Source organism: Strongylocentrotus purpuratus, unplaced genomic scaffold (genome assembly GCF_000002235.5).
Source record: "Strongylocentrotus purpuratus isolate Spur 01 unplaced genomic scaffold, Spur_5.0 spur5_scaffold_19, whole genome shotgun sequence".
Lineage (NCBI taxonomy): Eukaryota > Metazoa > Echinodermata > Echinoidea > Camarodonta > Strongylocentrotidae > Strongylocentrotus > Strongylocentrotus purpuratus.
In genome coordinates, this window is record NW_022145604.1 from 7,861,055 (window position 1) to 7,886,869 (window position 25,815).

At 37.4% G+C, this 25,815-nt stretch overlaps 1 protein-coding gene across 1 annotated transcript; it reads left to right on the plus strand.

Annotated features, from left to right (window-relative positions):
• Positions 1-704: 704 nt before the first annotated feature.
• Positions 705-24,204, plus strand: LOC100894088 (basic helix-loop-helix transcription factor scleraxis). The gene is made up of 2 exons (XM_003729344.3): positions 705-1,294; positions 23,706-24,204. Exons 1-2 carry the CDS (start codon positions 758-760, stop codon positions 23,769-23,771), a joined length of 603 nt encoding a protein of 200 aa, XP_003729392.1. The 5' UTR covers positions 705-757; the 3' UTR covers positions 23,772-24,204.
• The last annotated feature ends 1,611 nt before the right edge of the window (positions 24,205-25,815 follow it).

A 25,815-nucleotide genomic window follows, 5' to 3' on the forward strand; every position in this document is an offset into this window, starting at 1 on the left:
TATGCAGTATGCCGTCATCATAGTCTCACCGTGCAGACACTGTAATGTACATCGATTGACGAGAACCTGTGCCTAGCAGTCCGTCTCTCATGTCTGCTGTGTGCCGAATCTCCCTCGTGCTCTAACCAGCTGCGTACCATTGATTTATGGCGACAACACTTGGTCCCATTTGCGGCTTTGGATCAGTGAAGAGAGGGTTGCACTTTCTACCCCTCAACCAAGACCATTAACGTTTCTTCACCCACTGGGTACCAGCCCAGAATTTGGCTGAAAACTGGAATAAAATCTACATCGTCGACAGGGAGACGTCTCTCAAATAAATTCGATTTCTTTCTTTACCGCGCTTTTAGCTTTAGATTTAGTTGTTGGAGGATATAACGAAATCAGACGATAAGGTCCGTGGTTTATATCCAAAACTAAAAAATAGGATCAACGTTTAATTGAGAACCTCTTCCCAGGACCTGGTGGCTGATAAATTTGACGCTGATTATTTCGTAATCCAACTTTTGTGCCACGTTTATTTAAATGAATTGTGGATGCGACAGCTTTATTTCTTGGAGATCAGATTCTAAGCACGACTGAATTGGGAAGTATTTATAGCCAAGATTGAGCCAGCGCCTCGCAAGAATTTTCTGAAAGGATTGATCATTGGACATCATTGATTTGTCACTTTTATGACTAAATTTGCAATCCAATTTTTGATTTTTGTTCAGCTACCAACCAAGATCTTTGAATTATATTTTCAAAAGTAGAAGAAATGCCGAAGCGGAAAGTTCACGACGCCTTCTCGAAAAGCGAAGGCGGCCGAGGCGTTGATTCCGACAGCGAGAGTTCCTCGTCAACAGACCGCTCCGACCCGGGAGGCTATCGCCGAGTCTCCGGCGATCGTCCCCTTCTACCATCCGCCAACAACTACAACATGAACATGGACTCCAACATCACCTACGAGCTTGACTCTCAGGGTATCCCTCGGCAGCGCGGTGCCGCCAACGCCCGGGAGCGCGACCGGACTCATAGCGTCAACAGCGCCTTCGTGCAGTTACGAGATCTTATCCCCACTGAACCCAGGGATCGAAAACTTTCTAAAATCGAGACCCTAAGGTTAGCGACAAGTTATATCAACCATTTAGGTACTCTTCTTCTCGTCGGGGATGAGGAGATTGAACAGCCGTGCATGCATAGGGCCATGCTCCGACCTGGTAGCGAGGCAGGCCCTAGGATTATCTGTACCTTCTGCCTGCAGAATCATATGAGCAATATGAGGAACAGAGCTGTCATGAACGTACACCATCAGGTAACATTTCCCATTATTCACGATATTTTTCCTCAAAAATATATTTTAAAGAAACTGAAATGATTATTATACGAAAATGTGTTTTTTTTTAATCGAAGTAGTACAGTACTAGTAGGCCTATATGAACAGATATTACTTCATTATTCCGCGCAATTTTTGAACTGTTTTGGGTTTGATGCCTGTATACATCTAACAATCCGTATACGAGCAAGTCTAACTCTTTCGAAACATACTCGCCGTGGGATTTTTTTCTCATTTTGTGGATAAAACGATCAACGAGTTTCACTCTATTGATTTAAAAACATAGGTTCATGTAGTGTGTACCAACAAATAATAAGCTTAGTAACACAATGAATGAGAACGAAGGAACTAAACCAACATATTCGATGTCAAATGATGCTTCAAATATGCTGTCTCCTGATCTTACATTAACTCATTGTAGCGTTGCATAATTATCTATGATCAAGAAATTATAGGCTATCTGCAACTGAATGACCCTTGATTCGTTTTCCTAAAAGAAATTCGTCTAATTCTGAAATTATGCTTTAGTTGTATACATGGATAGTAGAAAACACAGAATATATTTGAGATGTATTTACTGAAGTTTTTCACTGCATTTTGTAATAAAATAAAAACAATGAACAAAAACAATCAAACAAAAACATATGTATATAAATAAACCCCTCTATATCCAGCATCTATAACAAAATATATCAAGGCATTTCCGTCTCGCAGTTCTCATTTAGTTTCGGGTACATGAAAACTAGGTCTTTTACGGACAGTGGCATCGTTCCCTTCTGTTGGGGGGGGGGGGGGGGGGGGGTGGCACCAACAGTGGCCTGTTTCATGGGGGGATTTTTTTCTTTTCTTTCTCGTTTATGAATAGCTGAAATGAAATACGTAATGTAGTATTATTTATAGTCCCCAAAAGTAGTGGGAAATGCACTATCCACGCCGGGCGCTGTTTTGGAGTTCCCCGGTGGATGTTATTCTAATTTTCTACTTCTCAATATTATTATCTACTTGTGTATCAATTCATTTATGAATTCCGAGATTACTCTGTCAAGGTGACTCGTGTTCCCTTCACGTATTGATAAAAACATTAATTGGGAATTGCATTTATTATGATTCAAATAGGAATATAAATATATAGGATCATACTCCCAAATCTCTTCCGATACTGAGCAAAGATTTTGCTTCCCCAAACCTCCTTTTTAAAACATAATGATTTACTAGTTTGATTTTTATTTCCAATTTTCCTATCATTGTATTTTTGTATCAACAAATTTACTTTATTACGATTTTGCTGCAGTAAAGTCACTGGCGTAGCGAAAGTCCAATAGAATGTGGTATTGATGCGGGGGGGGGGGGCGTCTGAAGGGTTAGGTGATGATATGCGATAGAACCATGCGGTAGTGTGGAACGGTGTAAACTGTAAAGGGGGAGGGGGCGTGGCGTCTTTTCCTCTCTTGTACAAATTGCCTTCCGCCTTCGACCCCCCCCCCCATTTTGCTCTCTTTCACCCCTTTTCCTTATTCGATAAAGGCCATGTGCCCCGTACGCCGCGCCACTGCCTGTTGTAATTGTACAACAATTATATTGGGTTCATTAAATCATTTGCTTCGAAATGGTTCCTTCGATGCACTTTTTTAAATATTGTTATTATTTCTTTTCGATTTTAATTCGTTCTAGTTGTATCTAAACAGAAACATGTTTCAATAAATTCCGATCTTATTCCCATTTATACTGGTTCATTGGCTTCGAAATAGTTCATTCAGGATTCATAGCAATGTTTTGGGATTGTATCCTGGTCCAATGGAATGCGATTACTCAGATCAAGAATGGGTGATTGCTATTGAAACTGGCCCGCTGCAATTGTCGGCTTCCGTTGCGATGCTGGCCTTGCCTCCATGGCGTCAAGTATGGAGGTGACAATAGATTAAAACATCTAGAGAATCTTGACCTGACAGTGAGTAGGTCCGTGTACTTTAAAAGTATAGACAAGTTTTGGAAACGCCCCCCCCCCCTCTCAAAAATGAAATGGAAGCTCTTATTACAATCATGTGAAAGAATATGTTTTTACTAATACGTGATGATACACATTTTGTGAAGCCTTCTACTAGTACTAATGAATATATTTGGTAAATTATCATATCTATCCGGCCTGGATAGATATCGCGTAGTCCCATATACATCTTTCTGTGTACAGTGCTTGTAACTTTACCAAGACTGGGTCAAATTTCTTATCATTTTGATAATTCCAGAATCTTGCGGTACACACCAATACTTATGCTAGAGGATCAATCAATTCTGATCGATTCCACAACGTTTCTTTCACAATGCAATCGCATGACCAGAACTGGTCTTTACCTTTGAGGTCCAGCTATTACCCCATTTAGAACTTGTTGGGCCATATTGTGAGGAGTTATCCATTTCGTGATCACAATCATGAGAGTCCACGATTGATCTAAAACACTCGGGTGAGAATAGCTAATGTCCAGATAATTCTCTTTCAAATTTTCTTTTAAGAAAACCCTTTCACAGTGTTCCTTTATCGTATAATATCATACACAAACAAACTTAGGCCTATATCACATAATCTTGCAGAGTTTCATACTTACATCAAAAGAGCCTGCTTTATACGGTTTACTACATTAATGCGGTAGGGTGTATGCAAACCCAGCATGCCCATGGTCCATAGTCCTGCTGTTGTGTCCATTCAATTTTGCCACCCACAACTCCAAGGGAGTTTAAAGATTATGAGTAACACAGTCAGAGAATAACGTTCAGATATTTATTCATATCATAATAGATATCAATGTTCAGAAAATGTACTTTGGAAGATAAGACGAGTCCATGGACAGATGGAACTCAATGCAAGTCTCTAGTTTTGTTTTAGACCATGTGGTTTAACAGAACTCCAGCAGAAGAGCTCATGGTATGATATTTATATCAAAAGACATGCAAACTTCCAGAAAGTACAAATCTTAGAAAAGATCGATATTATTGACGGCTGTCTTTCAAAGTGGACTAGAGAACTCCTTTAGCTTTTCCAACAGTGACCAAAGAAATCATTATTCAGGGCTATATGTTCCCTTTTTCCCTGTTTATTTTATACAAGCGTACTGCAATATGAAGAAGAAAAAAAGAATGAATAAGTGAGAAAAAATAGATTTCAAAATATAATCCCAACTGGAATCATCCGAACTATTTGCTGTTGTTTTGGTCAAAACGTTGTCCTAGGGATTCTATGATTATGTAACACTTGATGCTGTAAGTGTTTCCGCCGCCTAACCGCAAATACAGGTATAATATCCTCATTATCGGCACCGCTTTGTAGTTCTGGGGTCTTTAATCAAAAGTGCGTAAAACAGAAGGAAACGGATGTTTTCGGTAGTCGGTAAATGATAATTGATACCCTGCATTAAAGATAAACTCCAGTACTGGTAAAAAAAAAAAAATTAATTCTCACAGAATCAAACGAAACTTACACTGAATGTTCAAGATTACAAATAAATGACATGTGCCAAACAATTTTGGAAGAAAATGTATACTGGCTGAGTAATGAGCATAGAAAGACAAGGAAACCAAGGTAGTACCATCCCCGACACGATGTGTGTTGTCCCATATATAGCTTTCTATGTGAGTGTTTGTTACTTTACCAAGACTCGGTCAAATTTATTATGATTTTGATGACTCCAGAACCTTGCAGTGCACACCAATACTTACATGCTACATGATCAACTGTTTCTGATCCTTTCACACCTTTTCTTTCACAATGCAATCGCATTACCAGTACTAAAGTTTAGCTTTAACTTAGTACCTAATGATGTTGCTATTTCCGTTTACAGAGGCACAGATTTTTGTACACTATACTAGTTGGGGGAAAACATGACCACGTCGACAGACGTCTATTCTCTTCGTAAATAGAAAACATGAAGTTCTGTAACTATAGCTTTTACCCTTATCTCCCTGGTCGCTTTGACAATGACTCTGAAATAAATAGTCAGAGCTCCGATAGACCTGCAGAAATTGCTAAAGTTTATCTCGGACAATTTCTGTTCTATTTTTTAAAGACGTTTTTGCAATTGATAGTTAGGATGGTGGGTGAATACAACTACTGAAGGGGCACTGTGATGTTGGGGTAGGGGGAGTGACATTGATCTTACTACGTAGATAAACATGATCAGCGAGAAAGGACCGAACCTTCTCCTTTTTCATTTCGCCTTCCGTCTGTCGCTTTATTTTCCCATCTTACTTTTCATCCCCTCTTTTGTTTTCAGTTTGATATAAAGGGCAAGTGCCCCCACTCCAGAGCTACTCCACTTATGCCCCTTATTTGTCCACGTACACAAGCATTTAGTGTGAACAAGACAAGTGACATTGGTAGACGCCGCCCCCCCCCTAACTGGAGATGCAAGCAATTTTCCATTGTCCATACGACCATAATTATGCCATACAAGGCTTGTAGTGACTGTAGATGCTATAGAAATGACTTTCAGTGACAAACATTTAGGCTTCTTTCACCCCCCCCCCCATTATGGGCACCGAGCAGGGGCCCCCACTCCGGAGCTACGCCACTGATACTCCTGCCTTGTAAGGCCTGACGTTAGGATAGGTGATAATCGAAATGACTATGTCATCAAGGACACATATTCAGGCTTCTTTCGGTCCGTGGATCGCATTTAGTAAGTCCAACGTTTCGCCGCAGATAGGATCTGATCCGGTCAAATTAACCAATTAAAGATCCGCCATTGGAACATGTCATCGGGTCCTCATTTAACATGAGGACCACAACATGCACCACTGTGCTACTGACATAAGGTTCTTAATCCACTCCAGGGCATTTCACACTGTGCTTTTATGAATGGAGGAAGGTGTGTAAACGGATTGGCACGTACCTCTAAACCAGATTGTCAATTTTCTGGTTGCTGAATTTTGCGAGCTCCAGAAGCGAGCGAGCAAACTTGTCGACACTTTCTTGTATTGAAAAACATTTACTTGAAAAGATGAAATTATTACAAAGTATTGTATTCATCTCACTGTCCGAATATAATGAGGCCGGTCGGGGAGGAGGGGGGGGGGGGGGGGGGAGTACCCGAATATTAGTAATATCCAAATTCTGGGAGGAGTGGATGTTATTCGGAGTGCATAAATGGTCCCAGGTGAAGAGACCCGGAATGTCATAAAATTATCAAAGCGGAGTTGACACCTTTTGGTTTGAATTTTACGACGGAGAAAATATCAAAGGTGAGCAGCTGTTTCTCCCGCGCTAATTCAGACACCTGAAAAATGTGACTGTCTGCATGTGCTGCAATGACAGAGATCGTCTGTTCATATTTGATAGAATGTCTCTTCTTATCTTTATGGTCAGTTTATCTGGCATTCAATTTTCTAGTTTATGCCTATGGAAATGGTTTTAAAAAATATATAAATTTGAAGGTCTCATTTAGGCCTTTTCTGTTTGACATGAGGAGGCGCGATAGCTTAGTCGGTAGAGCAGTGGTCTCGTAATCCGGTGACCGGGGTTCCAAACCAAGTCGATGCGCTAGTGCAATTTGGTAAGGCATTAATCCTCATTACCAGGTCCCTCGGAGAGGATCTAAAGCCGTCGATCGTTTGGTTGCTTACTTTCAAGCATGTATGCTATCTTAGCAGTCAGGTAAAATAACCTGCATCATCATGTATCCTATCTAAGAATGACCGATGCAATTATGTGCAATGTTCTTTGAAATCTTATCTTGATAGCAGCTGGTTTAATGGTGTGTAGTATGAAAATTTAAAATTTATAAAAGCAGACGCTGGTTTAATTCTTGCCAAAGGTGAACATTTTGAAATGAAATTATCTTACTTTACACAGTTTATCCATTGAAAGTTATAATAGTGTCAAAACGGTTGTCAGCTGAAATCTTGCTTTCAAGTTTCAGGATTGCAAGATGAAAGATAAGTTCCTGTGTTGTTCATTTCGTTGACTTGTTGTTATACATTTGTATTTATTGAGAAATAGAGAAAAGAAATAGAGTGTGTCGCGAAAGCTCTAATTATCTGATTGAGACTGAGAGCAAGAAAGATAGGTCATGCGTGAGCATCTCGTCAAATTGCTCTGATTATTATCATTATTTTGTGCTATGAGCCGCGTCGGAGAAAAGAGAACCATGCATGCAGTTCTGCCTTATATCACCTTTACAATTTCTCATTTTATCTCACCACTGAATTCCATCTATATGTACCAATTAATGAATGGTATGATTTGCATGACGTTCAACTGTATACAATGGGCTAAACCCTCACAAATACTGCAGCTTCAATAATAATGGCGTTATCAAAATAACAAGGTTGGTTCTTGGTCGACCGGACTTTTTCTAAAAAAACGTTTTGTATGATTGTATTTGTTTTGTTTTGTACATTTTCTTGTTGTTATTTTTTCTTGTATCATGTATATGGGGGAGGTCCACTTAATGTACACGTACCAGGTCCCCGCTCTTTCAAATAAACTAATAATGGGTAATCTTCTCTAATTTTAGACACTGGACAGTAGAGGTCCTAATTTAACTCTCTTTTTTTTAGGGGGGGGGGGGGGGGGGTTACGAAAAGTTTTTTGAAATTGCTGTTTTAAAAGTGAGGTGGCATCATGCCAATTTTGTCATTTGTTTCCTTTTCCCCCTCAATTTTCCTATATTCTTTAGATTTTTGGGGTGCCAAATCACCCACCATGGCCGTACTATTCCTTTTCACATGTTGTTTAAAGATATAGACCGGTATAGAAGTACAATTGCGGTTCAAGGGTTTGGGTGCAAAATATACTTTCAATATTGTTTAATTTTTGCCGTCAGAGGTTTAGATGGCAATACTTCAGCCTAAATTCGCAACAACAAAAAATAAATGCCCAAATGTTCAATGTTGAAGTGCATTTGCGATATCTATCCAGGCCTGATCGATAATTAGATAATTTACCAAATATATCAATTAGTAGGCGGTTTCTCGGCAAAATTTGTATCAGCACGTATTGGTCAAAACATATTCTTTCACATGATTGGTAATAAGAGCTTCCATTTCATTTTTGAGAGGGGGGCATTTCCAAAACAGATCTATACCTTTAAAGGAAAAGACCAGTTATGGTCATGCGATTGCATTGTGAAAGAAACGTTGTGGAATCGATCAGAAAAGGTTGATCATCTAGCATCTAGCATCTGCAAGGTTCTGTAATCATCAAAATGATAAGAAATTTGGCCCATTCTTCGTAGAGTTACAAGCACTATACACAGAAAGATGTATATGGGACTACCCTATATCTCTCACAGACCACGAGAGAAACAAATTTACCAAATATATGAATTAGTAGGCGGTTTCCCGGCAAATTTGTTATCATCATGTATTAGTCAAAACATATCCTTTCACATGATTGGTAATGAGAGCTTCCATTTCATTTTTTTTTAAATTGGGGCGTTTCCAATACTGGTCTTTACCTTTAATGAGTATGACCTTACACGACCTGAAGTGTACGGGCCTAAGCCATAGGCCAAAGTTATATCGGTCTGAATAGTTCATGAAATTAGATACTACCAAATATATGATGGTATATAGTTGTGTATTAATGATAATGACTCGATGAATTGTACCAGCACCTCTACAAATTTCAAACCTTTTACACGAGGTCAACATCAACACAAGATGAAAGGGAAGATTAAAAATGATTTGTGAGGTCAGGGGAAATTGTAAATTTCATATCAAGTGTCCTTGTATAATTAATTATGCAGAATATATTTTAGGAAATATTGATCCTATGTAACATCCAGGTAGCTGTTCTGAAGGGGGAGCCCCAACCCCGCATTTGTCTTGTCTTGATTTTATATCAATTATTAAAGCCAGGCATAAGGTAGAAAATAAATGCAACAAACCCCAAAGCTCCCTCCCCAGAACCCCCTCTCCCAATAAAAACAAAATTGTATATTCTCCTTGGACCGCGCTTGCTTCTTGCCCATATATTCCTAACTAATATTCATGACGTATTATCCTCTATTTTTTCTTCGAGAAATTAACATATGATATTTTATCAAGAATATTTGTGTTAAAAAACTACAAAGAACCCCTCCTGATTAACAATACAATTCCGTGACGAATCGCAACTACCTGTATGTACATAAAAGATGGGAGCCTGTAAACTTGCGATTGATTAGAGGACTTGCGATTCATTCAGATTATTTCCAAATCGTTATATATAAGGCGGACCAAGTTTAATACTGTATGGTACCATGATAACTCTAATGTTTCAACACGAACCATTATGATTTACAATTATTCTTTTATCAACGAAAGTAGTATATAACGTTCTTGCTTCATGTTACTCATTTTCTTCCATATTCTTGTAAATAATCTGTCTCGGGTGATACGATCGAGTTACTATCCCTAGTAAATCCCCAGCGAGCGTCCATCACTCGACCACCCGGAGACATGCCCGTGTAATTACGGACTCGTCCCGCAAGCGTGAAACTCGTGTGTACCCATAACAGAGTCGCGTTGAATCTTTCTTCGCGTGGCTGATGGCAACCGTCTGTTCTCGTATTTGATATTTTTAGGCTACAGTCTTTAGGCGCGGAAATCGACTCCATATGGCACCTTTTTTCTTCTATCTTCCTGTTTTATTTTTCTTTTGAATCGTTGTTTTCATTTTATTGCTGAATGGGTCACTGTCCTGCGTCTGTTTTAGATGGTTGGGTAATGATTGCATTTTTATTGGTACAGAGAAATGGAATGGGAAATTTCGTACTGTTTATGAAATATTGTAATGGTATGTACTTGCATTGAAATAAAATAGGTAATGAATAAACCAAATATTTGGTCGTTCTCCTGAAATTATGGGTCAAAGGTCAGGAGAAGGAAGGCACTCGCCGCCTCCCCCTCCGCTTTTCCTACTTGGATAAACATGGCCCTTTTTGTGAACTATCATATCTTTAATCTACCATGTCTCCCTACTTTTATGGTGAACCGTAACCAAGTGATGGCGGATTCTGGAGGAGATTTTTTTTTGGATAATGTACTACTTTTTTTATTCATATTTTTATATAAAGTTTAGTACTAGTTAATGCCTGCCAGGATTCCCTATGATATCAACAGAACATAGACCCTCAGGTCGAGGACCCATGCCAAATAAAATATGTCAAGCCTACTCATTCATCCTATCTATCAGCAATATGACACAACAAATTCAGTCTATTTTGCTCCTCCCCCAACACCCACATACACACGCACACCCACATGGTCAGTAAAGCAATTGGAAACTGTATGTTCAGAGCCTGAAGGTCGTTATCTAGTATCGTTTGTCACATAACTGTCGCCATTTGGTTATTAACATGGGTAACTACATGTAACTGTTATCCGCGTGAGACAGAAAAGAAAGATTACGAAAGGGAATCACTTTCTTCCTTATCGCCATGTGTCACATGGGATAAGGCCTATTCCGCCTAATCTACATCAGACAAAAGAAACATCAAAGCATGATACGATCAGGGACATCTCCCTTCCACCTCTTTGGTAGCACATGGTCGTGGGCTTTCTATGCCACGGTGTGATAAGAGAGCCTGATGCCCGGTCTGGCCCATTGATTGTCGCTAGCAGGTGGGGTAGATGTGTTCAGCTGCCATTCGACCCCATCAAGTCAGTGGTAAAGTCTGTTTGTCCCCTCAATTTGTTGAGGTCGTACATGGGAAATGTGACATATTTCCTTGGCTTTAAACTGTAGTTATGTTTAAAAATGGGGAACTCGATTCCTGGCCAAATACACCAGTTCAGTATTACTGTTCGAAGAAGCTTCGGTAAGTTCTCCGTGCCAAGGAAAGTGCTGCTTCAACTTTAAGCTGACCAAATGATTCATACATTAATTCTATGGACAAGATCTAGGTTTTTTTATAGTTTTTTTTAAATCACGTTTTTATTTTTGTTTGTTGTTTGTTTGTTTGTTTTTCCTCAGCCGTGTCATATTTGGTGTTTATGTTCTCGATTATGCATCCAGGGGGTGTTTCACAAAGATCCTAAGTTGAACTTATCTCTAAGTTGGACTTAACAATTATGGAAAGCCGTTAGCACCTATACAATATTTTGTACAAGTTATTTTAAAAGACAAAAAACGTTGATTCAGATCATTCATATTTTCTATTATCAAGGAGATTTTATGTTCTTGATATGGAATAACTAAAAAGTCCGAAATACTTGAAATTTCGGCTTTGAATATATTTTTCTATAAGGCTACACATGGCTCTTCATAATTTTAAGTCCAACTTAGAGTTAAGATCGACTTAGGATCTTTGTGAAACACCCCAGGTATCAGGAAATATGAATTGCTCTGTTTCATCTAACCTGTCTGACTTCTACAAATTACTCGAATTGTACCAACTGAAAGTAGGTCCCTAGTCCTTCGAGTTTGATTTGGACGGGTTTGGGATACATGCCGTAATCTAGAGAGATTGCACTAAGGATTTTCAGTCTTTAAAAAGTGGGAGACAGTACAAAAATGTAGGTCACCATAATCTTCCAGTCTGATTTATTGCTAACGTCGAGCAATCAGGCATATTTTGTTACTGCTAGAGGGAAACCATATACCTTGACTGAAATCAGTGTAGATGATTTCTTTTGGTTTGGTTTTAGCAGGGAGGTGTTTTCATACCCTGGTTTTAGTTGTCTTTTTCTTCCACTATTACTCCATAATAATGAACGCTTTATGCGGTGTGGTATTAGTTTGTATGGTCAATTTTGGATGGGAATCTTCTTCTAGATAATTCTCATTTGTGTAAGAAATAAAACACAAAAAGTCAAGAATTATTATATTGTCCCCTAAAGAATGTTTAATCATGTAGTACCTCAACAGTAGACTACGCGGCGTAGCAAATCATAAGCCTCATCACGTTAAGTGATTAAAAAAAAGAACATTGTCATTCAATTTGTTTTTTTTTACAAGAATTCATAACGTTTTGCACAATTATTTACCAACATAAAACCAAGAAATAAACCAAGGAAATTCTAACTAGGCCTACATGTAAATGATAAAACTAAAGTTTCCGCACTTCACCCGTATTCTTCGTGCCGTGTGGACTTTTCGATTGAAAGCTATAGTAGATATCAATATCAAAGGTCGTTACAAAAAGAAAGTTCCAATCGTACAGACCCGGAAATACCAAGGTGAGCTTCGGCATATTAATATCTCCTTGAAAATACATGCATTACACTAGTACAAAAGCCTTGAACTCGCCACATAGTACATACGCTAATAGGCCATTTATCGTTCGACCAACTATTTCCTGTTTCGCATTACGTTTACGACAGACATGGGAGTTTGTCCGAATTTCAGACAGTTGTAATAAATTCCAGGAATATTCCAATAGCACTCGGTCATGGGTGGAAGATATAGATCTGGGCTTGGTTATCTTCGTGTATTTTCAACAAGCCGAATGCCCCTTTATTTCCTTTTTCAACTATCATAAATTCATAATAATTTGTCTTTGATAGATTTCTATGTTCTTTGAATGAGAAAGAAACCTAGAGACGCAGGTTATTTGTGGAAGAATAAGAAGGAAAGAGGTAACAGAAACAAGGGGGAGACAGTCAATATGAACATTTGAAGAACATAACAACAGGAAAAAGGAAAGAAGGGAGGGGGGTTAAATCCTAGATACAAACACGATATAGGACTATATGTATATGTCATCTGTTTGGGTCTGAATGAAACGAAACATGAGTAAAATACATTATATTTGTTGTTGTTCTCCAGGGCAGAGAAACAAATATTTGCTGTCATTATGTTAACATCGACCATCTCCATCTTGTTTATAATGGGCTGATACATGTAACATTTAACTCTTAGTCTTCATCTTATAGGCATTGGCTCTCTCTCTCTCTCTCTCTCTCTCTCTCTCTTTTGTTTTCTTTTTATCCCCATTCGTTCTCATCTGCTACGCCGCGCCAGCCACCCCCTTTCTCGCTTTCACCATATCTTCCTTCTTATTGTAAAACCTCTCCTCCCCCTTTTCTCATATTTTCTACATTTTACTTCTCCTCTATGACCATCTTTCCTTTCTTTACAATATTCATCTTCAAAATTCAAATTCTATTTCACAGTTCGCCGAAATACCTGGCATTGCATCATAGATATGGTACACTATTCAAACACAGCCGGGGCCTGGGTACGATGATAGCTGCCTGGCAATATGATAACGTAGGAATATATTCCTAATATTAGGTTCTATTTGATTTGGGTGTTGGATCTGTCAATAGCGAGACTAGGCTTCCAACACTTGTATCAACTTTTATCAACTTGATCAACATTGTTTGGAATGGACCAAATTCCCCCGCCGTGAGGACATTCGGTGTAGAATGGTGTGGGTAGAACGATGGGAGCACAAAGAAATAGACAAAATCATGCATCTGTGATCTACGTATGTCTAGACGTTTTCCTTGTGAGATCATAATAAATGAATCCATGCATTTAAATGATTACAATACACACTAACACTTTTGAAGATGCTAGATGCCCAACATGATGGTAAATAAGTGGTCAACCTGTCTACTAACTTTAGGAACGTTCAGCAATTTTGTGTTCTTGGGTAATCTCCATCGTCTTATTTTTAAATCCAGCCAAACTTCCCCGAATTTGGCATTTTATTGACATGGTATAGGAGTAATGGACTAAACATGGTATATGTTATCTGTTTGGGCCTGAAGATTTAGGATCATAAACATTCGTATGCATTTTATGCGATATAATAATGTATTCACGGTAGTGAAAGAGCGTTCACAATATTCAGATAGTTTTTGTGATAGAATAGGCATAATATAATATTTTGGGAAACATTTTGTATTCTAAAAAAGTAGCTGCCATTTACAATTTTGAATAATTTTGCGTCATGTCATATCTTTAAACTCTTGTCGGGAGTATCCCATTTCTTATCTCTCTCAGTTCGTCTTGCAAGTTGTATTGGGAATAGGACAGGATTTTGTGTTTCTTTCTTGGAGTTGGTTCCCACCGGGCTCGCATCACTCCCTTCGCCGGGTAGACGATTCTTTTACCCTCTTCAGGCTCTTGTTACCCCCATCTCGACATCTCCGACTCTTCTTTCCTCACCGGTGTAGGTGTGTAACACTTTGACTCGGCCCTAAGTAGGTTGAGAATTGGACGTGAATGAAAGGAAAATACAACATGACCTAGAGGGTCAGATCAATGTAAACAACACTTGACTGGTGTTGAACTTCCACACTTAATATCTTCTTCTTCTTGTTATTCCTGTTTTTCTTCTTCTCCTTCTTCTCTTCCTCCTCCGCCTCCTTCTTCTTCTTCTTCTTCTTCTTCCGTCGCCTTCTTTGTTGTTTTTTTTATTTTTATAGATTTTACCCTATTTCTTTAAATTTATGCTTTCTCTACTGCTCCCTTTCATTTTTTTCTCTTACGTCCTTTCTTCCTCTTTCTTTGGGTACACGTTTTGGCAAACGACAGTATTTTAGGGCATTGTGAAATCAGCAATATTGTAAAGGGAAACCAATCTTTAAAGCAAGTTGCTCTGAATTAAAGGCCATTTTAAGCCTAGGGGAAAATGAGATAGTTCCACATAAGTTTATCTTTACACGTTCTCATCTTCCCTTCATAATTATTGTCTAATGTGTCATCACGATTCTTGTGAAGGAAACGAGTGATCACATCTTAAACATTTGTGCCAGACAAAGTTGGCCAGCGGTAAACAAACAAACAAAATCTTCTGAAGTGCATGCAGGATGGTATAAAATGGGGCGCCTAACCGTGCCGAACGTTCCTTCTTTTATTTTAGAATATGGTATTCATAATGTTGTTCCCACGGTGGATCAACAGCCCTAATCATCCACCTAATATCTGAAATCCCTCGCAAATTGACAACAGAAGTTGGACAAAGATAGCCTTCCAGATCATCATCTCCACCAGACTTTAAACATTGATTGTTCCCTGATAAAGCTGTGACGAGGGATGACTCATCTTCCTCAATTCGTCTTTCAGCGTTACGTTCTCAAGGGAAATATAATTTGATTTTGATAATTCCGAAACTTTAAGCTTCCCTAAGATTTTTGATGCAGGAGCAGCAGGACAATAACACTGTAAAGGCAAACGTTAATTGAACATGTCTTCACCATCTTAACACACGATGGTCACCAACAAATACTCCAACGACTGTAAATTCAGGCACTATCTCAAGGGAAATATAATTTGATTTGGATAACTTTTAAGGTTTTAGATGCAGGAGGAAAAACTGTAAAAGCACATTTCAATGCACGACAAATTTGGCCAATTACAATTTATGATATTAAGTTATCAGTGTCTGTAATATAGTGAAATAACTAGTATTGAAGCCCTTACAAAAATTGCGCTTCAAAAAGATCATAAAGTGCTTCAAAAAAGTAAAAAAAAACTTTGAGTGACCGATTTTACCTACTCATTTTCCCCAATAGACTGTAGTGTTATAAAAATCGTTAGGAATGTTTAAATCATTTTTTTTTGTGAAGAACTAAAGAGAGATGAAATTATCATAAATTCGAATTTCTACCACTATACCTTCTGAACACCTATTGATTGACTAGAACTAGAACAAGAACTCGTGAGTACCCTCAATCTCAATCCTAAGCCAATACTCATAATCCCATCGCTACTCACTTGGTTCCATCTGTAAACTATTACTTCCGAAGTGATGAAACATGCAGTAAGCCGTGCTTCCTCTATTGCCCTCCACATTGTATCCATTTACTCCTCGATCTCCAACGAGTGGCTGGAGCTGAGGCACGGACGGACCGGTTGAATGGCGTGGTTCGATGTCAAGCAGCGTGGATTGTAAACCTACGCGAATATCATGCATATGGGACTTCAATATCAATAGCTTGGGCTTTACGCTCATGTAAATATTCCGAGCAGAAAATGAATGTTACTTTTAATACTTAAGTTCCTAAATCATAATTACTTCTTTATATACATGATAGAAGGTATATAATTGATGAAAAGTGCAATAAATAAGATGATTTATTAGTTGATTAAATTTAGTTCAGTTCCATGCTATCAAGTTGACAAATAAATAGTTTGCCCTTCGATGAAATACATACTTTTGTTATTGAACATGTTGAAACATGGCATGATCAATAGAACTTCAACTGATGGATGATAATACTTTGAAATAAACCTTAGATCTTTCAGAATATTATTATTTTAAAGAAAAAATTAATATGTTAAGATATGTCTTTACACCAAAATTGGATATGTGGCGGAAGAAAATCAGGAGAACATCATGTATTATAAGAATTGAAATTTAAAATTCCAAATAAATGAAATAAGGACGTGACGTGAGTAGATGTATATGTATATATATAATTGTAACAAAAGTGGAAAACCACAGACAAACCCCAGATTAAATCAGAGGCGACATAATTGTGGCGTGGAAGTTGCGTTGGCGGGTTCGTGTTTTGACCCACAACTTCCCCGGTACCAACCCACCGACAAACCGGTGGAGGAAACTCGAATTGCATTTGCTACATCACTTCCAGCTTCCAAGTTTCATATTATTTTTTATATATTTAGTAGAGTCTAACATCGTGATCGGAGTTATATTGTGCTCATTCACCGGTCACTTACCAATAGATATGTCATGGAAAAAAAGAGTGTCGAACTTTGAGAAGTGCTAACGAAATCAATTGGTGGATTTAACTACAGTATTTTATTTGCTTTATGTTTACATTGTGTCAGCCTTCCACTGAGATAGTAGCTGCAATAATCATGGAACAACTTGCATTTTATTAGAATTTTGACATTTGTATTGTATCAGTTTTTTCTTCTATCTCATAACAATAAGTATTATTGATATTGAATACTGGTAAAATCGTTGCTTAATTTTTTGTCATTATCCACATCCCTGCTTCGATGACTACTCACAGAAATAAAGTAACTTTTGTTCATTCAAATAAATACACTGAATAAATTAGGAAAATGTAGGTCTCCCTTCAATTTTATGTGCCATGCATGGTCGGGTGTTTGGAAAACGAAGACCGAAGAACGAAGACCGGGGACCATGTGCGCGCACGTACGTGCGTCAATGAGATGATCCCCAGTCTTCGATCTTCGTTTTCCAAAATAACCCAGGGTGTTTTGGAAAACGAAGACCGAAGACCGGGGACCCATGTATTATGTGTGTTCGGCGTTGATAATAATTACAATACTACTTAAACACTGTCAGAATGTAAAAAACTATTATGACAAAAACAACAACAACAATAATAATTATAATAATAGTATAATAATAATAATAATAATAATAATAACAACACTAATGATAATACATGTATAAAAGACGATGATAATAATGATGATTAAAATGATAACATTAATAATAAGCATAACAACTTATGCAAAGGAAAACCAACAAAAAATAGCCTTTATAGACAGGAGGCTGCTACAGACAGGTTCTTCACACCTAATCTATATCCATGGGAACCAATTTGTAGTGGCCACTGATAGGAAGGTGTCTACTAAAGAGAGATGGCCGCTAATTAAGACAGATTTGGCTGTATTTTCATCATTACTAATCGCATAATTATGTGCGCCCGGCCAAATCGTGGAGAGAGAGGAAGAGACGATCCCCGGTCTTCAATCTTCGTTTTCCAAAATAGGGTGTTTTGGAGAACGAAGACTGAAGACCGGGGACCCATGTATTATGTGTGTTCAGCGTTGATAATAATAACAATAATAATAATAATGATAATAATCATACTGATGATGATAAAAGATGATGATAATAATGATGATAAAAATAATAACATTAATAATAAGCATAACAACTTTTGCAAACGAAAACCAAATACAGTGAAAAAGTGTCTATAATGGCTTCCCAGGGGAAACCCCCCAAAATGGCCTTTATAGACAGGTGGCTGCTGCAGACTGGTTCTTAAACACCTAATCTATATCCATGGGAACCAATTTTTAGTGGCCACTGATAGGAAGGTGTCTACTAAAGAGAGATGGCCGCTAATTAAGACAGAGATGACTGTATTTTCATCATTAATAATCGCATATAATGTATGTGCGCCCGGCCAAATCGAGGAGAGAGAGGAAGAGACGATCCCCGGTCTTCGATCTTCGTTTTCCAAAATACCCCAGGGTGTTTTGGAAAACGAAGACCGAAGACCGGGTACCCATGTACTTTACGTGTACGGCGTTAATAATAATTACAATACTACTGAAATACTGTCAGAAAGATGAAAACGATGATGACACAAACAACAACAACAATGATAATTATAATAATAGTATAATAATAATAATAATAATAGTAATGATAACACATAATAATAATGATAAAAGATGATGATAAAAATGATGATAAATATGATAACATTAATAATAAGCATAACAACTTTTGCAAATTATTTCTTGTTGATCAGAGAAAGAACAACCGACCTGAGTTATTATCTTGTTTATATACAGTGTTGTTGTGTGTCTAATTAAGCAGTCATAACAAAGCAATAAAAGAGTTCATTATTACATTTTACAAGGCAAGTGATTGATTTTACTTATTGCTGGTTGTGTGCAGTCATGTGTGAAGAGAGGAAGGATGTGATCACATTGGAACGAAATGCACAATACAAGTAATTTTTTTAACATTCTTGACACAGTAGTGATAACTGAAGTTATATTAGAATGATTAAACAAGAAATATTAATATCTTAAACTGATTAAGAAAGTGGGTCTGGAAGTATACGATTATAGGTAGTTGGAATATGGAAATCCAGTGGGAGGGGGTCTCACATATTAAGACATACGGGGGTGTGCCGCTCTATTGGACCCATTTTAAACCAAAAAAATCCCTAAACATGGGTCTGTTTTTTTCTTCAAAATTTCAAAAATGTTGGAGTGGTTGCATGTTCGGGTGGTAGCAACCACCCGAAAATTGTGAAAAATGGGCCTTTATTTCGAGTAAAATTCCCCCAAATGACCCTCAGAAATGGGTAGGGTTTCGAGGCTTGAGCGGCACACCCCCTTCCAAGCCAAATCTGAGACCCCGACTCCGGGCTGGAAATACATGATAAAGGCAAATGCAACCTTTGTTGTAAGATCCCCGGTCTTCGGTCTTCGTTTTCCAAAACACCCTGGGGTATGTTGGAAAACGAAGATCGAAGACCGGGGATCGTCTCTTCCTCTCTCCTCGATTTGGCCTGGTGCACATATGCGATTATTAATGATGAAAATACAGTCATACCTGTCTTAGCTCTCTTAGACCTACATGTATCTATAGTGGCCACTAAAAATCTACTGTTTAAAATGAATTTAGTCCCAAGAAAAGAATGTACATTTTGTAATGAACAGATTGAAACAGTTATACATCTGCTATGTGACTGTACGCATGTTAAACATATTTGGGGTAAGTTAGAACACTGGATTAATACTGGAACCGGAAATAAATTAACATTTTCATTACAAGATAAATTATTTGGTTTAAAAGGTTCAAATAATTATGCATTGAATTGTATACTGATTGTGGTGCGACAGATGGTGTATACTTGCAAAATAAAGAAACAATTGCCCGACTTTGATAATATTAGAGTTTCGATTATAAATTACTTCAAGAACGAAAAGTATATTGCAAATTCGAATTGTAGAAATAATAAATTCACAAGAAAATGGTTTCAATTCAGGAATTTGTTTACTTAAAATGATATTTTTTCTGTATTTGTTTTTCTTTCCATGAGTGTTAGAAATGAATTATTGATTTGTTATTTTGTGTTAACTCAACAGTTCATCAATACTTGTATCTTGAAAAGCCAATTTTATTTTATTTATGTTATTATGTAAATTACCTTGAATATATATTTTTGTATGTGTTTCAAATGAAAATCAATAAAATGTGGAGGGAAAAATATGAAGAAAAAAAAAAATTGGTTCCCATGGATATAAATTAGGTGTTTAAGAACCTGTCTGTAGCAGCCACCTGTCTATCAAAGTCATTTTAGTTCACGTTTTTTCTTGGCTAGCCATTGTTGAAATTTTTCACTGTCATTTCCATTGCATAAGTTCTTATGCTTGTTATTAATATTGTTATCATTATTATTATCATTATTATCATAACCATTATTATATTATCATTATTATTATTATTATTATTATTATTATTATTATTATTGTTATTATTAGGCCTATTATTACTATTATTATTATTATCAGTGTTGTTGTTTTGTCATCATCGTTTTCATCATTCTGACAGTTTTCCAGTATTATTGTAATTATTATTAACGCCGAACACGCATAGTACATGGGTCCCCGGTCTTCGGTCTTCGTTTTCCAAAACACCCTGGGGTATTTTGGAAAACGAAGATCGAAGACCGGGGATCGTTACTTCTCCTCTCTTCTTGATCTGGCCGCAGCCAGGTTTGCTATTTCATCTAATGGCTAAGTTTGGGAGGTTAACCTATATATTAGTAGGTTAGGAACTATAACTATAGAAGTGTGTTTGTGTTTAGATTATGTGACTTTGTTTGTTTGCATACGAATATTCAATTATGTTTTATAGTTCTTATTACTTTTTATTAATAGGCAGTCCGTGTCACGAGGTTAACCATCACAGGTCTCCTCCTGTTTTACAGACTCATCTCATCTCTATTTTTGGTACCCTACTATTTACAAAAGTAACAAGGGCCACCTGTCTGTAAAGGCCATTTTTTGTTTCCCCTGGGTAGCCATTATATACACTTTTTCTCTGTAGTTTTTTCTTTGCATAGGCCTATTATGCTTATTATTAATGTTATTATTTTTATCATTATTATCATCATCTTTTATCATTATTAGTATGTATTATCATTACTATTATTATTATTATTATTATTATTATTATTATTATTATTATTATTATATTATAATTATTATTATTATCATTGTTGTTTTGTTTTTTTCATCATCGTTTTTATCATTCTGACAGTGTTTCAGTAGTATTGTAATTATTATTAACGCCGAACACAAATAATACATGGGTCCCCGGTCTTCTGTCTTCGTTTTCCAAAACACCCTGGGGTATTTTGGAAAGCGAAGATCGAAGACCGGGGATCGTCTCTTCCTATCTCTCTCTCTCTCTCTCTCTCTCTCCTCACGTGGGTGCACTACACGTATAAGTGCATGCACGCATAGTACATGGGTCCCCGGTCTTCTGTCTTCGTTTTCCAAAACACCCTGGGGTATTTTGGAAAGCGAAGATCGAAGACCGGGGATCGTCTCTTCCTATCTCTCTCTCTCTCTCTCTCTCTCCTCACGTGGGTGCACTACACGTACAAGTGCATGGGATCGTCTCTTGCTATCTCTCTCTCTCTCTCTCTCTCTCTCTTTCTCTCTCTCACGTGGGTGCACTACACGTACAAGTGCATGCACGCATAGTACATGGGTCCCCGGTCTTCTGTCTTCGTTTTCCAAAACACCCTGGGTTATTTTGGAAAACGAAGATCGAAGACCGGGGATCATCTCCTTGACGCACGTACGTGCGCGCACATGGTCCCCAGTCTTCGTTCTTCGGTCTTCGTTTTCCAAACACCCATGCATGGTCAGTGCAGGTTGAACTAGACATATGCCGTATCCAGACCTGCCACATCAAAACTCCTGTCGAGTTTGGAGTTATAGCTAAGCTCCTTGGTCTCAACGTGGATTTTACTCGCACAATCCCTTGTCTCACTCTCAGCGTCCTGTAACAACGCTTCGTGTGCCCACGTGATCGGAAGTAGACCTTGGATCAAACCGATGACCCCAGCTGACCTCAGGTCAGCGCCACCAGACACCATAGACACAAGACCACGAAAAGTGCAGTCAGAAAGGTCAACCAGGAAGGGCTAGGCGACACAGATTTGTTGATAGTCTGAGGAGATATTATCTTCTTTTTTTTTTTCCTTCTTTTTTTTAATTTTTTTTTTTTACTAATGTATGTCCGCGGTTTCATGGGTTAGACGAACGAAACAAAAGTGAAACAAAAATCTTTGAACTTACACGTGCCAATATTTTTGTTTCCTAGCAGGTCATTTGTAAGAGGAGTGTTGCTAATTTGCTGTTTGATAAATTCTTTATTTTTTACCCAACATAATATTATCAGCGTAGTTATGAGTTTGGGAATCCACAAAAGGTCATGTCCATCGATACATTTTGAAAAAATTTCATTTGGGGTCAATGAATTCTTTTTGTCATAGTTTTCCGAGTGTTTTTTTCTTCCTTCGAGGCTTATGCATGCGTCTAGAAATATTGTTGCTGCATTTTGCAACGTTCATCTAGCTTCTCCTGGCCTGTAGAGGCTACTTTTTAAAATAAGTCTGATATGACCAAGAACTCCATTGTGTTTAGTTTTGAGAGGGAATTGTTTCATTAAAACAAATTTTTAAGAAATCTGTCTAGAAGATGACTGGGCATGTTGTTCGAGAAGTTTTTGAAAGGTTAGGGATTTTTGGTTGGTTGGTATTTCTAATACAAGGTGTCGCTAGAGGGGATTTTCCGACTTTGTCGGCTACTAGATTGTGCATAAGTTATAAGATTTTAAAAATAATCTTAGGCCCTGTCCCCCCTTCGTTTTTAGCTGCATGTTTGTATTAAAGGCTTTACACTAAACATGATTTGACCTAATTTAGTGATATTCTGTGAATATTGGCCGACTCCCCCCCCCCCCCCCCCATTTAAAGCGAAGGATGAGGAAGGAACATCGCAGTTCACATGGAAGAGTGAATCCTTATAAAGATGTGACATGTTATTTTTAATTTGCCCGAAGTCGCTTAAAGTATGTTATTTACCTTTCCCAGAACTCGACATTGCATTTAGGAAACAACAATCACTAACGCCATTTCCCTAAAACATGAGAAATGGACCTTGATCGCGGGACACTGTTGACATTTTACTTTCGGAATGCCATTAACCTAGATTTACTTACTTTTTGAGGATGAATATCAAAGTTATGAGAAAAACCTTTTGACTTTTAAAGTAATAGTGAACAGTTTCGTTTTTGCTATTTACAAAATTGTGACGGTGTCTTGTAAAACGTTCCGTATTTTACTGAAATTATCATTACGTCTTGAATGCATGGATGTAAATTCCACATTTTCACTCCTTTTAGTATTCGATTAAATGTGATTGTTTGTACATTTTGCACTTTCCATTATTATGTTCATTTCCTTGGTAGCCTGTTTTTACAAATATACGTAGCTTTGCAGGCTTTATCATGATCATATAGCCGCAAAGAAATTGATTTGATGAATTCTAGTTGTACAGTAGGCCTATACGTAAAGAAATTATTTTCTTTCATAAGCAGGTAAGTATAATCGTGAGATATGACTGTTAAAATGAGTTGAGACTGAACAAGTAATAATTCATCTTTCTATCTCCCTTTCTATTTTCTTTTTCGTCCTATAGCACATGCGACCGTTGGACATGGAAGCTATGATGGCCCACCGGCATCCCACACACATGATGAGATAAGATGGATCCTTCCCACATAATAAATTCTCTATCACCTCATGACTCCAGCAAAGACTGTGGAAAAGCGGCTGCATGGTTTTAGGGTGGATGCCTCCAACATCACGGGCTCAACTAAACTCATGACTCTAGCAAATGCTATCGGAAAACTGATGTATGCTTCTTGGGTAGATCCTTCCCACATCTCAGGCTCAACTAAATTCATGACTCCAGCATAGGCTAGTATGGGAAAACGGATGAATGCTTCTTGGGTATATGCTCCCTAAATCACAGGCTCGACCAACTCGTTAATCCATCTGCTGCAAATAATATATGAAGACCACTACAGGTTTATAGAGAGCTAAGATCACAAAGATGGATGCCTCCCATATCACAGGCTCAACACATCTCATGACTCATGATTTCAACGAACTGATGTGCTTTTTATTTGGAGGCCAATTCTTTTTTTAAACAAGGGGGGGGGGGTAATAAGGGGGGGGAAGAATTTGTTTGGGGTTATATTAGCGACTACATTACAACATCGATGCACAGTTGTCTTTAAAGTTATGTGTTCAGCATTTGCACCAACGAACGTTTGTATTTGGTTATGACTTTTGTTTTCATCGTTTCTTTTCTTTATCTGACGAAACCGCGAAGAACTAAATGTTCACAATTATAGAAATACAATGACAACTTGAAGATTCGCTGTTACCAAGCATCTGATTTCAACTATTACATAAATCTCATGACGTCGTCAGTTATTATGATAGGTGTGAAGAATCATGGTAAATGAGAACTGTTTGAATCTCTTATCAACGTTTGAATACATGAAGCCTACTGAGTATGGTGCAACATAACAAACTGAGCTCTTTTGACCTGTGACGTGACATCTCTGCATCCTGGAAGTCATCATGCGCGCTTTGCATTGTGGGAGGGGAAATCGTCCATTTTTATTGGGTATATATTCAAATGTTTCTTTATTCTGTGGGTCTTTAAAACTTCGATTAAGCATTGGTGTATGCTTACCGTCAACCGGATAATTTCGCTGCCATTGACAATAATAAAGATTATTAATGTGTTAAAATGTTCGCAGCAAAATATGCTTGTAAATTGGTTGTATAGAATGTTTTCCTTATCATTGTAACATATAGTTTTGTGAATATTTTGTAAAGACGAGAGACTTTAAGCAAAATATGATGCATTATTGAAGAAATGGTTTATATGCAGTATTGTAGAATATAGATAAAAATTGCGGTTCCACTTTATTCTTGCAATGAAGAGTGAAGAGCAAAATTTGATCTTGATATAGTTCTACATGTTGCTCCGCTTAGGGAAATTTCTATGATGTACTATGACGTAAATAAATCCGGTAGAATTATGTTTTAGGATGGTAATGTATAGATTATTAGATGTTTTGTTCTAGCTCACTAAAAGCGATATTATTCGAAGATTGTCATATGATTTAACATGACAACTACAAAGCTAGACGAAGCGTATTTTCAAAGGAAATCTTCACATGAAATTAACACCTATCGATTTCATTTTTGTATTCATGTACCTCAAGAAAAGAACTGTTTCGCGATTTTAATTTCCCTTTTTTAGATTTGTTTTCATTTTTTTGTTTTGTTTTCGTTTTGTATGAGCAACATACAGTAGCGCCAATCTATTGAGGAGTATTTTGTTCCCTAAATGAGTTATTTTATTTGCAGACAACTTAATGCATGCAATAACATTATAAGGCTTACCCTATTTTTTATTTCATTAACAGTACTACCTATTTTACATGTTTACATCGTTCAAAATTGAAATACACTGTAGTATGCTCGGATACATGGGTACCAATGACGGGATAATGTTGTATCTAAACTATAAATCAACGTTCTTATATATCTGTCACAAGATTTTTATATTTCTATTCCGAGTAGGTTTTTGTATTTCTTGTGACAGATTTATGACTACAAGTATTTTCATTAAAATGCACTTTCAAAAAGATGATGCAGAAATTAATAAATGAAATAAAATAAAATCTTTCACAGGATTCTTTCTTGATATTTAGCCGTTTAATATC

Excerpts from the sequence above, each read along its gene's own strand:
- LOC100894088 (XM_003729344.3), top strand. The coding sequence starts at position 758 with ATGCCGAAGCGGAAAGTTCACGACGCCTTCTCGAAAAGCGAAGGCGGC. Across the intron at positions 1,295-23,705 it reads TCATGAACGTACACCATCAG|CACATGCGACCGTTGGACAT; the intron begins GTAACATTTCCC and ends TTCGTCCTATAG.